The sequence below is a fragment of the Sorex araneus genome, chromosome 1 (genome assembly GCF_027595985.1).
Source record: "Sorex araneus isolate mSorAra2 chromosome 1, mSorAra2.pri, whole genome shotgun sequence".
Lineage (NCBI taxonomy): Eukaryota > Metazoa > Chordata > Mammalia > Eulipotyphla > Soricidae > Sorex > Sorex araneus.
The window spans coordinates 163,354,772-163,371,782 of NC_073302.1; the positions used below are offsets into that span (position 1 = coordinate 163,354,772).

The following is a 17,011-nucleotide window of genomic DNA, read 5'->3' on the forward strand; positions in this document are numbered from 1 at the left end:
AGCCATGTTGTGGTATGGCTGTTGGTCTTGAAAGAGAAAATTTAGACTAGGCACTCATTTTTAAGGAATTTACTTAATGCAACATTTTTCTAATGATAAGAATGCATAGATATAAGATTGTATGAAATAATTCATCTCTAGCGAATTTCACTGAGAGTTTTTACTGTTGTGTACTTTCTTGATGTCATTTCTAGCTTATCCTTCAAAAGGAGCTACATGTAGTCTATGCTTTATCACATGTTTGTGGACAGGACCGAACACTACTGGCTAGCATCCTACTGAGGATTTTTCTTCATGAAAAGCTTGAATCATTGTTATTATGTACACTAAATGACAGAGAAATAAGCATGGAAGGTACAGTGTGCATGTTTTGGTGTCATATATTTAAAAATTGGATTAAACTAGGTTTTATATGTCAAGTACGTAAGAACTGTAGCACAGAATGAATCTAGTAGTAAATCATTTTATAAGTTTCTCTTTTTTCATTAAAAGTTGCAGTGGAATGTCAGTACTGATTCTTACATTTCAGCTGATATTTGGGATTAATGTTTCTAATACGGGTTGTTTGATTATTCCGCCCCTCTGGAGAGCCCGGCAAGCTACCGAGAGTATGGAGCCTGCACAGCAGAGCCTGGCAAGCTACCCGTGTGTATTGGATATGCCAAAAACAATAACAATAAGTCTCTCAATGAGAGATGTTACTGGTGCCTGCTCGAACAAATCGATGAGCAATGGGATGACAGTGACAGATTTCTGATACAGGTTTTTGTCTTGGCAAATTACTACAAATAAAAAGTGACTAGAATGTGTTAGAATGTGACTTAGTAGTCCAGTAGATTCATGTATGTGGGAGCCCCTGGGTTTGATCCCTAGTATCACAAAGGGGAAAAATGGGGAAAAAATGATTTGTACATCTCGATCAGTGACATATAATGCTTCAGTTAAGAATTATTTGCTATATTTACCACGTTCTCTTTTTCTTTAGTAATTCATTACACAAATTTAAGTGTTAGGTGGCATTTTATTTATCACTTCTGTAGATGGTATTTCAAATACAATATAGTTGCATAAATAGTGCTCTTATTAAAAATATGCCAGAATGACCTATTTCATAACTGCACTTTACTCAATAACAATGCTTCTTTTTGCCTCTCCAAGTAAAGTGTAAGATGTAAAACTTTTTATTTATAGAAATGTAAATATATAAAATTTGTCAAGAAAAATTCAGTGGTAGTACATATTTTACACCGTAGTTCTTTTCTAGCAGTATGTTTAATAAAAAGTCAGTAGCCATATTTTAGACTAATAAACTACCAGGGTTCATGTTTTATTTTTAAATCAGTTCATTTTTCAAAGCATGGAATAGATGAGTAGAAAGCTGGATTCTAGTTCTAGTTTTTGCATTAACTGACTTAAGTAATACTACCATTGTGAACTTTTGTCTTTTTCTGTAAACATGACAGGGTTAATTTTTCTTCTGTTTATGATCTAATAAAGTAACTATAAAACCATTTGCATAGCTAAGCTTATAGAAATATAAGATGTTATAAATACTTAAGCCATATATAAACAAGCATATTTATTGATAAGAAAAAATGAACTTAGTGGCCCTGGGAAGATGGTGCCAGAGAGGTTAGTTCTCGAGATTTTCCCCAGCAGGACACAGCCTCTGGAACAGCACATGTGACAGTGGAGGCACCGAGCACTAGCAGGGTGGCACACTGCTAGTCTCTGGCACTGCAGCATCTGAGTAGCACCGTATACTCAGGACCTAGCACTGAACTGCCAGCCCAAATAGTCGTGTATTACCTGGAGTAGCCCCAGACTCCCTGAGCACCATTTAAGAGACTTTTCTCCCCCACCCCTGAAAAAGAAAATTGAACTCAGTTTCCACTTAAATTTTCTATTACATTTATTCAGATGAAGCCACTACCTTATTTCGAGCTACCACACTTGCAAGTACCTTGATGGAGCAGTACATGAAAGCCACTGCTACCCAGTTTGTCCATCATGCTTTGAAAGACTCCATTCTAAAGATAATGGAGAGCAAGCAGTCTTGTGAGGTAAGAGTTTCTTATTTGCAGTATTTCAGCAAAGGGCATGTTTTAATAGGTAATGCTTAATGACATATAAAAATACTGGAAGCTTTTAAAAATTCCTTATCAAAGCAGCCGCAATTTTAGGTAGAAAATATTGTGCAGAATAGACTTTATAAAAAGTGTACTTTAGTTTTAGATTAAAACTTCAAATTAAAAGATAAGTTATATGCTACTCTCAGAAAATCTGGGTCACATCGTCCGTGCTTTCCAGGAGAACTTTGTTACATTTCTAGTTCATTTCTGTGTAGTACTTCATAACACCTTAGAGAATGTGGGGTATAATATAATCCCCCAGAAGCAAATTTAAAATATTCTTTTAGAATTATTAAGGTTTCCATGCAATTTTTTGATTCAGCACAAATTCCATTAAGATTAATGTAGATTCACATGGCTATCTTCTCATTCTTTTTTGAAAGGTAGCTACCAAACGGCTAAGTATAAGAGCTGATGCAAAAATAATAAAAGAGAAATGATGATTTGGTGTTGAAAAGAGGGGTAACATCATAAGTGACCTAACTACAAAGGGCAATATGAATTTATAGCAAGTCTGTGCAGTCTTTGGGCCTTGCGTTCCAGTTTGATGAATCAGGCTTTTGTAGATGAACCTACTCCATTGATTCTCAGTCAGAACCCTTAATTTCAAGAGTGAATAGATAAGTTTTGAGAAAAGGGATTCTGCTTAAGATATTTGATGTCTCATTAGTCATTGAATAGGACTTAATTTTATTCAGAATTTATTTTAGCTTTATCAAGTAAAATGAAGATAAGTATATAATAATAGTGTGGTGATAGCCCTAATTACTTATTATATGTGTGAATATGTGATCTTTTCTAAGGCTCTCTTTTTATCTTCTAATTGTGGATATATAAAATATGTAAAGCTGTCCTCTGGCTTTAAAAATTTGTAATAAATGAATATAACTTTTAATACTGGCATTAATCCAAAATGAAAATTAATGAGTAATCATTGCCTTTTCTTCATTTGGTAGTTGAGTAACTAGGAGTGAATGGTAAGTCCCGTAGGAGGTCCTTGGAGCAAACTACTTTAAAATTCCCATTTATATCCTTTCTAGTTTTCAAATACAGAGATTGAATATTGGGAAAAAAAGAACCTTGAAAACAATTGATTGCATTAGTAAGTGCCAAAATGCATTTATATTGACTTGTTCCTTCTTTTAGTTAAGTCCATCAAAATTAGAAAAAAATGAAGACGTGAACACTAATTTAGCACACCTACTGAACATACTTTCAGAGCTTGTGGAGAAAATTTTCATGGCTTCAGAAATACTTCCACCGTAAGTGGTGAAATTTTAACTTGATAAAAAATTATCTGTATTTTGAAAATTTTGTAAACATGTATCAGTTTTTCCACTATCCTGTTATATTCTGATGAAAAAGTTTGGGTTTTTAATCTTAGAGATGTATTGTGTTTAAGGAAAGGGTAACATGGAAAAGTCAGTAAAATATTTTTACGGTACAAAAAGAAAATTTTTACAGTACAAAGAAATATTTTTATGTAGACTGGTATGCCTGATTGATTTAGTAATGTAAATCAATTTTACATTACTAGATAGTAAATTATTCAGTGCCTCATTAAGGCCTCTGGTGTTAGTAAACTAACTTATAAAGCTATTTTGACAATTCAAAATCTCCCTAGAACCCCTACAACTTTCACTTTAGTACTTTTTTTCACATTATTTATTAATATAGAAGACAATCTAAAAGGGTAAAAATATATTCTAGAGTATATAAATGTAAATAACTGGCTCTAAGCATTGATGGCAAAATTTTTCTTTATTTCTTGCAAATGCCTATTTGCATTTTTTACCAAGTTCTTTGAGGGTAAAGGTTAGTTGAATTACAGTGTGGTATATCTGATCTGTTAAAATTTTGAATGCAATGAGATCAGTACTTTCACTTACTTTCTGTTTTGAGATAATTGTGTTATTTTGGCAGGACACTGAGATATATTTATGGGTGTTTACAGAAATCTGTTCAGCACAAGTGGCCTGCAAATACCACCATGAGAACAAGAGTTGTCAGGTAAGACTCAGCAGTTCATTATTGCATTGTTATATGTAGCATGCTGTATTAAACGTGGAAGACTAAAGATTTTAAGAATTAAATTTATAATTTAAGACCTTAAATGCCAGAGCATTAGTGTTAATGTCTCCTAAGCTTTTAGCTTTTAGAGGTTTTGAGGAAATTAACGTGAGATGCTTGGCTACTATGTGTATTTTCCAAAAGCCCGTTTATTAATTTATAGTTAACTATTGATTGGGTTGAAACATAGTGTTCTAAATAATCTTCAACCAGAACCTTTTGTTCTGAGACTATCATTTTGTACTCATTGTGCAATAAGTAGAATTGCTTTGACAAGTCATAAAATTCTATAATTCTTCAATGGGAACTTCATTAACATTATTTTAACTTGTCTTTCCAATGGTGAAACTAGATGTAGAAGTAAATTACTTGCCAAATGTTACAAAGAAAGTTAGTGGCTGAAACAGAACTAAAGACAGACAGACCTTCTAAAACCCAATACTAGAGCAGCTATTTGTCATTCTAGCTATTCAGTTGAAGTTATTAAAAACTCTCAGGATAAAGTGTCCTAATAATGTAATTATCATGCTGAAAATATACTGCTAGTAATGTTGTATCCTATAACAAATCTAGGCAGCTGCTAAAGACAAAAGTATAATACTATCAGTTTTGAAAATGCCTGTTATTTATGCCTGAAATCTAATTTTTGTAAAGGGGCTTCTCTTTTTACAGTTAAGTTTTTCTTGGTTTAGTAGTAAAGATATGACACGAATATTTTAAGAATTGTAAATTCACTGTTTCTTGGCTTTAGTGCAGTATAGTAGAGTTTTGGCAAAGTCATGTGTGATATAAATGATAAAACTGTTCCATAAAGTAAGTTTCAAACAAGTGAAATTGCTAAGCAAACATAATGAGAAGTTATGTTGTGTGGATTATTTAATGCTGTGGGGCAAACCCAAGGTGATGATTCATTTCTGATCCTACTATTAGCTTTGAACTATTTTATGAGGTAACTGGTATTGCTCTTAAATTTAAAATCACGTGCAAAATCTCTCAGAAAGTAGATTTTCACACTGAAATTCTTTCATCATTCTTTGTTACTGGATTCTGTTTTAAGACCCATTTAAGCCTTGAAGTGTTTGCAAACAAAATTTATGGAAGATTCTTCATAAATTAAAGCTTTTTAGATTTAATAATGGCCATATATCATAATTATGGTAAAACTGAAAAATGATGCTCAGAGGATGCATCACTCTAAAGGAATAGAGGCTGTGCCAATCTAAATCTTTACAATGAATTTTTGGGAATAATTTAGGTAATGATGCTTATCTTTACGAGGGATAAGTAGTGGTGTGACTTCCTTTGAAAAGGAAAAAGTGATAATACAATCTCAGAAAATAAAGGTGACCTTAAAAAAAACTGTTACTTACATTGCTGAATTACTTTCAAAATAAGAATAGCTTGTAAAAAATCATATATGACGATTTGTTAAGTCATTCACTTTCTTCTGCTAATTTTTGGTTTTGTTACTATTTGTAATTTAAGGACGTTTTAACTTTAGTATACCTTTTTACTGCCATAAAAGCTTGTTAAGAATCTCAGGCTTTATGGAGCCAGGCAGTTCATAAGCTTTTTTTGCATTCTTTTGTATACATTTTTATTTATTAAGAATACACTTTTGGGGGCCGGAGCAATAGCACAGCGGGTAGGGCGTTTGCCTTGCACGCGGCCGACCTGGGTTCGATCCCCGGCATCCCATATGGTCCCCCAAGGACCGCCAGGAGTAATTCCTGAGTGCAAAGCCAGGAATAACCCCTGAGCATCGCTGGGTGTGACCCAAAATGCAAAAAAAAAAAAAAAGAAAGAAAAGAATACACTTTTGGAGGCTGGAGTGATAGCACAGCGGGTAGGGCATTTGCCTTGCACGCGCTGACCCTGGTTTGATTCCCAGCATCCCATACGTTCCCCTGAGCACTGCCAGGAGTAATTCCTGAGTGCAGAGCCAGGAGTAACCCATGCACATAGCCAGGTGTGACCCAAAAAGCAAAAAAAAAAAAAAAATAATAGTTTTTCTTTGGTACATTTTATTTTTATGACTCATCAACAAAGATTAGTTTAACCAAATTGATTGATAACTTCATTGGGCTTGTTTTTTACAGTTACAGGATTGTGTCCATAAAAAGGCTTATTACTTACTCCTGCTTCATTTCAAAAAAATCTCATGTTTTTAAGGACATGGCTTCCTCAAAGTAGAGAATGTATTACTAGTCTTAATAAATTGTGGCCATGAAAGTAGACATTATAGCTACAACTAAAAGCTTCCCAAATTTGGGAAAAATAATAATTGTATGAAGTAGGTAAATAAGATCTTTTTGTGGTAATGTTCTTTGACTTATTTTTTAAGCTGTGTTAGACATCTCTAATTTCAAGCTTAGGGTTCTGATGTATTAAATTTTTGTTCATTTTTTAAAAATACAATATAAGTAGTAATTTATTAATTTTCTTTTCCTGTCAGTGGTTTTGTTTTTCTTCGACTTATCTGTCCTGCCATACTGAATCCACGGATGTTCAATATCATATCAGGTAACCTATTTTGGTAGAATTTTAGATTCAAACACTCAGTTTAATTCATTTATACATACATAATTTAGTGAGAATTTTTTTTTTATACATCTCATTTATCTATTGATATAATACATTGCAAAGCATTTGTTTCCTTCCTTCCTTTGCTGTTTTAACCTCTCTTTGCATTTTGCTCTTTACCCTTTCTAACCAGTATCTTGCCTCTGGGGGTGGCAAGAGATGCATTCCCCTTTTCCCGTCTCTATGTCTCACACTCTGAATTTGTGATGAGTATAGTCTATATCTTGACTTTCTCAAATGAAGAAAACTGCTTTCTGTGTTTGTAACCTTACTGTTAACTATTCTTGCATATTGGGCTTTCAAGTTAAAATTACAGTAGCAGTTGGAGTAGTGGTTTATGAAAGTGGCCCCTCAGAGGTTAAGAGATTTCTTGCTTCCAGCTTAAGTTCATTGACCATTTTAAACTCCAGTTTAAGTTCATTGACCATTTTAAACTCCAATAAATCATATTCAACTTTGTTTGCCCACATGATCATTATGGTTAACTTTTGAGTGCTCCAGGATTTTATCAAAGAAAGAGTAAGTGTGACATTTGTGGCCACAAATACAAGTTATTCACTGTTAAGATACAGGAACTATTTTTATTTTAATTTGAAGCTCAAGGTTGTGTTAAAAATATTTTGAAATACCTGTTTTCAACTTTGTACCCATCCTATATCTGTAATTATCTTTTGTTGTTTAAAAATGGTTTAATTTGTGACTCTGTAGGAATTAATGATTTATAATTCTTTTTGAGACTTTGTGATAGGTCAATATTAGTATTACTAATAGGTATTGTTATTTATAATTTATTAACTTAAGACAAAAGAGTATACTCTCAGACTAGTAAGTCAGGTGGATTATAAACCTTTACTGTTAATTAAAATTTCAGGGTTTATATTTTATGCCACAAATAATTTTCATTTACATTCATCTCTCTGTGTTCTATAGAGAAATGTTTTCTCACTAATCTTTAAAATACTTCCATGGGCCAGAGAGTTAATACAGGGAGTAAAGGCATTTGACATACATGTGTCTTGCCTCCAGCTCAATCCCTGACACTCCACATGGTTCCCCAAGGAACTCCAGGAGTGAGACCTGAGCTTAGATAGCAGGTGTGGCCCAGAAACAAAAAAATTAATAATTATAAATTAAAGATTTAATATGATGCTTTAGAAATTATATTACGTTGCATGATTTTTTCATTCCTTCTCAAAATGCTTCACATTTTTCTTTGTTACTTAGTTGTAAAGTGAATTGTCTTCAGAAGGTTGGGACTGTGAAATCGGTTCATATTACAAAGTATTAATGTGAACTGTGCTTCATTATGTGAAGTCTTTTCAGAGGAAAAGATAATGATTCTGAGATATTTTAAAATATTAACCAGTTGGGAATTGCTGAATCTTGTACAGTGCTTTTTATAAAACCTGAAACACAGATAAGTGTATTCAGTTTTCCCTTGTAAATTCTTTCTGAAATATACAGGTCACACATTCCCCAGAAAACATGGATTCTGAATGGGAGAATTAAAGTATTTTTAAGATGTGCTTATTCTAATAGTTTAGCTGAAAGTGCCCTTTGGTGTCTATATCTTTTTATAGATTCCCCATCTCCTATTGCTGCAAGAACACTGATATTAGTGGCTAAGTCTGTGCAAAACTTAGCAAATCTTGTGGAATTTGGAGCTAAGGTAAAAAGATTTTGATGCTTTTAAGTGTTATTTATGAGTGAAGTTTTAACATAGTAAGACTATAAAATGGCTATTTTTAACTGGATGTTTCATATAAAAATTGTAGTTTTTGGTCAAAGTTCATACATTTTTGCCGTATTTTGATAGTACATTACAAAAATAGAAGTTTTAAAACCACCATTTTACTTTCATAGGAAGTATTTTTCGATCTCTTATAACCACATTCATCTATATAAATATCAGGGAACATTCGATTTTAAATTCATTTCAATCCTTTTTTTAACTGTGCACAAACAATCAGTACTTAAAAACTTAGAATATCATTTTTTAAAATATCTGTGATTCCATTACTAATAAATAATATTCTGGTTGAAAAATATCAGTATTCTGGTAGGGACCATACTATGCCTCTCTTAACTATGTAACAAATTTCCTGACAAATGTAAAAATACTCAACTGTTGTCAGTGATTCAGTATGTTTTAATGGCCATGTAAAGTAGCTGTCCTTTGGATAGTATAATAGCCACCAAATTTGAAATGTTACAAATACTGCTCTCACAATTATTCTTAAACTTGTTCAGTTTTTAATTTCAGGGTAAATTGTTCATATTCAAAGCCTTGCCATAATTTTACTTTGTTTTTCATTATTTTATTTCAGACTAAATGATTTAAATGTTCATTTCCTTGTAATTGACTGGATGTCCTTATCTGATCTTTCTATTGAACTTGAGAACTTGTATTGTTGTCAGTTCTTTTCTCTTTTACACTATTGCATAATTTTACATAAATTAAAGATTAAGCATGGGGCCTGGAAAGATGGTACACTGGGCAGAGTACTTGCCTTTATATGGCTGACCTGGGTTTAACTCCCAGCACCCCATATGGTCTTCCTGAGCACTGTGGATGTGGCTAAAGACCCCCCCCACACACACACACACAAAAGAAGATTTAAGTGTGAAGAACAGTTTTTATGTCTTAGCTTTGAACTTTTTTTGTGGGGGGAGGGGCGTCCCCACCTGGCTTTGCACAGGGATTACTCCTGGATCATACACTCAGGAATTATTCCTGGTGGTGCTCAAGGGACCAAATGGGATGCTGGGAATCGAACCTGGATCAGCCATGTGCAAGGCAAATGCCCTACCCGCTGTGCTGTCGCTCCAGCCACTGAACTTATTTTTGTATCATACTCCTTACCATGCTGTAGTTTAGATTCTTGTATTCTTAGCCAAACTCTAACCTGGGTTAGACCTCCATTTGTCTTGGTATTTGGCAGTTTATGGTATTAGAGTAATTACTTTTGAATACATTACCTATCGCAACTTGTCTGTTAAGTTGTAAAATATACTTATAAAAATACTCAAGTTCTTCAATTATAATAAGTTAATTTTTTATTTTTCTATTTTTAGGAGCCCTATATGGAAGGCGTAAATCCATTCATCAAAAGTAACAAACATCGTATGATCATGTTTTTAGATGAACTTGGGGTATGCATATAATTTTTCAAATACTTTGAAACCAGTAATAGGCTGAGGGTTAATTCATTCAATGCAGAAACTTAGGGATTTTCTATCTAAAATAATAATTCAAAGATTCATATATTTTTTCTTATTAAATATTTTTATTAGTTTCAGCAATTTATTTTGACATTAAATGATTTCCCTGTATCACTGTCATCCCGTTGCTCATCAGTTTGCTCATGCAGGCACCAGTAATATCTCCATTGTGAGACTTGTTACTGTTTTTGGCATATCGAATATATTACGGGTAGCGTGCCAGGTTTTGCCATGCAGGCGGGTTATTCTCGGTAGCTTTCTGGGCTCTCTGAAAGGGATGGAGGAATCGAACCCGGGTTGGCCACGTGCAGGGCAAATATCCTACCCTCTGTGCTATCGCTCCAGTGATAGGACAGAGGGAGGGCACTTGCCTTGCACGGAGAACAAGTATAGTCTATTGTGACTTTTGGACATTGTATGTAGTCTTTTAGTTTCCAGGTTAATTTTTTTCATCTTAGGTCTTAACTATATCTAATCGCTGTGATTTTCTGTTGCTGCTTTATGGGATCAGAAGCCAGGTGACTGCCCATGGCTGTGGTTCGATTATACTTGCATGAGAGAATGATGTCCTGGTGGCTTTTCTAGTGCTAAAATACATGGATTTGGCATGATGTTTCATTTATTAGGAGTACCTATTTCAGCCTTAATAAAATTGCCATCATTTTTAACATTAATGGATTTAAGAAATAATTTCTAAGATACTTAAAATATAGTTTTCCTATTAACAGGTTTTAAATATGGAATCAATGTAAAATTAATGTTTGTTGATAAGTTACATATTGCAACCAGGAAAGTGAGTGTATGGATTTAGTCATGTATATGGCCATAAAGAATATTAGAGTATGAAACAGATACCCATTTTCTGCTTTATTGCACTCAGATTTAGTTAAAAATAAGTAACCAACCTGCACACCATTAGGCAGTCACTCAGGACTCCTCTGACACTCTGGGTTGTAATCTTCTGCATAAAAACAAGTATATAAAAATAACCCCTTATTTTATAATGAAATTGAGAAGTCAGGTTGAAAATGCTAATTTTCCATGTTTCCATGTGTGTTATTGAACATTTTGAAGATTTCTAAATAAGTACGTTGAATTATGAGGGGAAAATTTTTTTTCACTGTTATTTTTAAGGAGCTATGTGAAAACTAATACTTGCAAGTTTTATACTTTACATTACATTACTTTACATCAAAGTTTTTAGAATCATGATTATCAGAAGTCCATTTGTCCCTTGTAGTCACACGTTTCTGTAATCCATTATTTGCTGAGTTATATCACATTCTTTTTATCACCTTCTACTGTTGGCATAGTCAAATTTATCTTTGAAGACTCTCTTCATACCTCTTATTTAAGACTCCTGTTTCAATTCTGTCTGAAATAAGTACTTAAAATTATTTGGGCGGGGGGGGGAGCTTCTTTTGGCTGGCTGTTATTCAGTCTGGCAGCGCAGATTTTACCTAGCTTTTGTGGTATTGGAGATGACCAAGGATACTCCCAGCACACCATCAGGGGAGCTCTGTGGTGCTTAGGCGCTCAGTGCCGTGTGCATGCTAGGCATGCTCTCCAGCCCTCAGATCTCACCCACTCCCGAGCTAAACAATTTTTATTGTGCTTGTTAAATGTCAGTTTACACCATGTGTTCTGTACTAGACTAAATTCTCTTACGGCAAATACCTGAGAATTTCTCATAATGAACATAAAGAATTTTATTATTGTTTCTGCCTTAGAATGCTGTTTTGTACTTTTTTAGAATGTAGGTAGTAAAAATTACAGGTAATCTAGGTGCATATTAAATCTTAATCCAAGATTAAAAACATCAATATTTAGTGCTAATAAAATACTAAGTTTTCTATATGTATCTTATTTGGGATTAAAAGAATACTATTCGTTTTCACAAATCAGCAAGTGTTTGGAGCAGTACACATTGTTAACAGGTTCTCATCATTTTCACAATGTGGGTTTTAGATATACTGATCATTTTTAACCAACTATCTAGTTTAATAATGAAATTCAGTCTAGAAGAGTAGAAAAAGTCTAAATTTAGGTTGCTTTTAAAACACGTAAGTAGGAGGCCAGAGCGATAGCACAGTAGGTAGGGCGTTTGCCTTGCACGCGGCCGACCTGGGTTCGATCCCCGGCATCCCATATGGTCCCCCAAGCACTGCCAAGAGTAATTCCTGAGTGCAGAGCCAGGAGTAACCCCTCAGCATCGCTGGGTGTAACCAAAAAAAGCAAAAAAAAAGTAAGTAGTTAAAAGAATGCATTTTGGCCTGTGTTCAGGTTTTCAAAAAAGAGAAACCTATTCACTGAATTGCAGTTATAGTACACTGTGTAAGATGTGGCCTGCTTTTGAAGTGAGCACTAATGTCACAAAACCAGTTGTCAGATTTATCATGACTGTAACACTTAAATAAGTCCTTAGAATTTATGTTAAATATTCTCAAATATTTTTTGAATTTATTTGTGTGTGTGGTATTGAGAATACAAACCTAGTGTCCAACACTTGTCAAGATGTGCTTTACCACTGAGCCAACACCCATAACCCCTTAAAATTCTAAGAATATAGGGCCAGAGAGATAACTCAGAAGGCTGAGTGCACGCAGGAACCCGACACCAGATGATACTCTGAGCATGACCCTGCTCAGATCCACCAAAACAAAACCCAAAACTCTAAAATGTCAAAAGTTCTGTCTCTTATAATAGGATATTTTCAGTAGACTGTATTTTAAGTGTTGTTTTATAATTCCCTTAAAGAATGTACCTGAACTTCCAGACACTACTGAGCATTCTAGAACTGACCTGTCCCGTGATTTAGCAGCATTGCATGAAATTTGTGTGGCCCACTCCGATGAACTGCGAACACTTAGTAATGAGCGTGGTGTACAGCAGGTAGGTTGTGGCCAATATTAACAAAAACTGTTTCATAAGCACTTTTAACAGAATGTTATCATCCAGTTCTGAGAGGTAGTAAGTTGTGTCAGCATTTTTAAGAATCTGAGTTATTATCTAAAAAAGATCTAGGCAGGGAAAGAATATGGGCCTAGACCAAGATTATGTGTATTTTTATAGTACTACAAGATCTTTTTATACTGTCAAATCTGGCTCTTGAGTCTGAGTTCTTGGTAATTCTGTAATGGAAAATGATGGCATTCATACTGTGTAGTGGGCTACTAAATTTTTAGTCATAAGACTTTGTCTTTCTCACACAGTACATGGCCTAAGAAGTTTATTTCAACCCCCCAGATCCGGAGATACCCATTTTTATTAAGTTCTTCCTGAGTAGTGTCATTACACTGGCTAGCCATTTGGCAGGGACCTTAAGTTTGGTAAATAGTCTGGTTCATTAAGGTTCCAAGTCATTGTAAAAACTTATGCAAAATATATGCCATGGGCTCATGACATGTGTCTTTTTACAACTCTAACTGGGTTTTTATAAAGTTCTTCTTGGAGAAATCTACCCAACTAAGATTTTAGAAAGATAAAAGGAGCTGCTTAGGTTTAATTTTAAGAAAAAACTTACTCCATAGTTCTTCAAAGAATTCACTAGCGGTTGTGTGCTTAAGATAGAGCTTAAGATACCATTTATAATAAGTCGTTCTTCTTGTGAAATATGTTGTGAGATAGAACAGTGCCAAACAAATTAATTTTACTTTCGTGTATAAAAACTGTTGTGACCAAAAACAGCAAAACTGTTTTTGCTCATTGAGTAGAATGGTAGTACTTTATGCATTCCTTTAACTTGATGGCTCTTTGCAAATCCCTCCCTAAAATTGCTGACAGCTTTCAATTGTTTCCTTTTCTAGCATGTACTGAAAAAGCTTCTGGCCATAACAGAACTACTTCAGCAAAAACAAAACCAGTACACAAAAACCAACGATGTCAGGTAGCAGCCTTCACCAAGTGTTCTGCATGGATTTCAGCATGCCCAACATGGTAATTCACATCAGTATGTCTCCCCTGCTCTTGCCAAAAAATAGCACACTTTACCACATTCCAGTGATGTGTGAGCTATGCAAACAAAAGCCCAGATTCTGCTGGAGAATAATGGTGCCAGCAGTGTTGTAAGCTATCTGTGCAGGATATTTGCACTTTTCCACATACGGATTCAACAATCTTTACCAACCTCTGAGCCTTGGTGTACAGATCACCTTTCGCAAAACAAAATGCTATGACTGTATCTTGAACTTTGAAAATATATTTTCAGTATATCCAATTGCCAAAGTTTTACTGTCTCTTGGAAAAAGAACTATGAAACCAACTGACAAGAAAAAGCATTCTCTGTTGAGTATAACTGGATTACAGACTGTTCTTACTGTAACTCCTTCCTGATTAGGAATATGACCGTTTGACTGTTCAATGACTATTTGTATTTACAGTTTCCAGAATTTGCCATTATAATAGGAACAATCTTTGCTGTACACTTTTTTAAAAATACTGTGCTATTTCTCTTGCTGGAACTGTTGAAAGAAAATATATAGAATGGATCTATTTGCTCATCAGCTTTATTTTTTAAACATACCACTTATTTTGTTGGAATCATCAAAGACTGTATTCAGATCCCATAATAATGCTTTTGTTAAATGTTTACACAGTAAATAGTTTGAATTCAATAAATATTATTGGTCTTTGTACTGGTCAGTGCATGTTACCCATTCAGCCATTTTATGGATTACCAATTTTTTTTTATAAAAAAACCTAGAATACTTTTTGTTTAAAGTATTATTTTGTTTAAAGTATTCATTAATTCCAAGCTGATTATTTGATTAGCTAAACAACCTCATCAATCACTTAATAGCTATCCATCTTTGAACTCTGACCACTCATTGTATCTGCTGGATACTTAGTTTGACTGTATAGTTTCATTTGCTTCCGTTTGTGTATTTTTGTGTGAAGGATTCACAAGAGTTAAGTTAAAATAAAACCAAGGGATATCTTATGTAATTGGTTATGTCTGTCTAATACAGGTGAGCATTTATTTCCTTCCTTTCTTAGGAGTTCAAATTTAGTACCACAGCAAGGTCCAGGGAGAAAATGAAACTTTAGATTTATTCATTTGGATTTTTGAAAAAACACAGGAGTTTTACAGGGCTGGGATGATAGTAGGAGTTCAATCCCTATACCACATGGTCTCCCAAGCACCACCAGGATGGCCCTTTTGGTCCCTAACAGTAGAGGACCCAAACCTGGGTTTGGTGAGTGCCTTGGGAAGCCAGAAGGAAAATCTCAAACATTTTCCACAGTAAACCAAAATTTTCCAAAGGTTTAGATGCTGGGAGTAACATTTTATTCTGTTCTTCTGTAGGGAAAACATGAAGTAAACCAAGGGTTGTAAAGGATTTCTGTTATACGGGCAGCTGTGCTGATCTGTCCGTAACTACAGCTCAACAAGGAAAAATTCAGTATATACTACAGGCTTTTCCCTATCGCTTCTGTACCTTTCTCCCTAGATCTCATTTTAGGTAGAGGATAGACCAAAGGAATAGAAATTAGTGACTGTCAACAAAATGCACAACAGTCCAAATTTTAGTGCTGGATTCTTTTATCTGTATGGTCTGTAGTGATCCTAACTATCTACCATTCCTCAACTGGAAATTGGAAATGCTTCTGCATCTCATTTCTTTGGGGACATGCTCTGAAGCTTCTTACTGTGCTCCATGGATCATTGCTGGTGATGTCGGTCTTTGATGACAGTCAGTCTTTTGAGTGGTCTCTTCAGTATTATTTCGTACTAAAAACAAATACAAACCTAAAAGTAACCCTTTTTTGTGTGTTATAATGCAAATGGGAAATTTTCACTTACCATGTTGTAGGACCTGGAGTAACTTAGCAAGCCAGTGAAGAAATAAAACCTCAAGTCATTTTAGTGGGACTGGATAGGAAGGTTTTAAGGACTTTGCTCTAATGCAAAAGTTGAGTGACCTTTAATAAAAGAAACAAAGTTGTGAATGGTCTTCTCTAGCAGTTCTGTTAAATCTGGACTATATCCGTGAATTGGCAACTCTGGCTTCTTCCACTCAGCTTTTGTACAAATCGTATTTCATGAGTATAATTTGTTGGGTTCCTTCTTTCATGGCAAGGGAATGGAAAACATACCCTAAATTAAAGCCTAAAATATAAAAAATTACCATAGGAAGACATGGATGTTTATATAACACGTATATTATAAAATTTTCTCTCAAATTAAGGTAAATAAATGGTAACTATACTTTTACTGGAAACACAGCTTAGGTGCACTGACAGTGAGGAGAGACATTTGATTTTTATGTCACTGTCATCCCGTTGCTCATCGATTTGCTCGAGCGGGCACCAGTAATGTGTCCATTGTGAGACTTGTTACTGTTTCTGGCATATCGAATATGCCACAGGTAGCTTGCCAGGCTCTGCCGTGCAGACAAGATACTCTCGGTAGCTTGCCAGGCTCTCTGAGAGGGGTGGAAGAATCAAACCCGGGCTGGCTGCATGCAAGGAAACGTCCTACCCGCTATGCTATCACTCCAGCCCCATTTTTTTTTATCACTGTCACTGTCATCCCATTGCTCATCGATTTGCTCGAGTGGGCACCAGTAACATCTCATTGTGAGACTTTACTGTTTTTGGTATATCGAGCACACCATGGGTAGCTTGCCAGCTCTCCGAGAGGGGCGGAGGAATCAAACCCAAGTTGGCTGCATGCAATGCGAATGCCCTGCTGCTGTGCTGTCGCTCCAGCCAGGAGCGTTAGCTCTGCAGGTAAGGCGTTCACATTGCACGTGGCCAACTGGGGTTCAATTGGATATGCCAATGGGACTACAGTGCAGTGCTACATCCTGCAGCCTTAGCAACTTGATTTTCATATATGCTCCCAAAATTAGATTCAGGACAGCTTGAGTTTTCTCAAAATTCCTTCAAGCCAGTTTTCTAGAAAAATATCTGAGATATTCATAATAAGGTTCCAAACTAGAAAGTAAAATCTGTAAATGAACAAATAGCATAAAAGATTGAATTTATCAAAACACTACATA

General features: G+C 34.9%; 1 protein-coding gene across 2 annotated transcripts in view; it reads left to right on the plus strand.

Annotated features, from left to right (window-relative positions):
- RASA1 (RAS p21 protein activator 1) overlaps positions 1-14,946 on the plus strand; it is a 97,072-nt gene extending 82,126 nt beyond the window's left edge. Inside the window, exons 17-25 of one of the 2 annotated variants that reach the window (XR_008627948.1) lie at positions 195-354; positions 1,921-2,063; positions 3,279-3,394; positions 4,056-4,142; positions 6,658-6,725; positions 8,366-8,454; positions 9,861-9,938; positions 12,784-12,899; positions 13,814-14,946. Coding sequence is in view for 1 of the 2 variants with exons in the window: in XM_004613098.2 (XP_004613155.2) it covers positions 195-354; positions 1,921-2,063; positions 3,279-3,394; positions 4,056-4,142; positions 6,658-6,725; positions 8,366-8,454; positions 9,861-9,938; positions 12,765-12,899; positions 13,814-13,897 (960 nt within the window). In the remaining variant the exon portion in view is untranslated. Of the gene's footprint in view, positions 1-194; positions 355-1,920; positions 2,064-3,278; positions 3,395-4,055; positions 4,143-6,657; positions 6,726-8,365; positions 8,455-9,860; positions 9,939-12,764; positions 12,900-13,813 lie in introns of both variants that reach the window. The other variant, XM_004613098.2, reaches the window with a different exon arrangement.
- Positions 14,947-17,011: the final 2,065 nt, after the last annotated feature.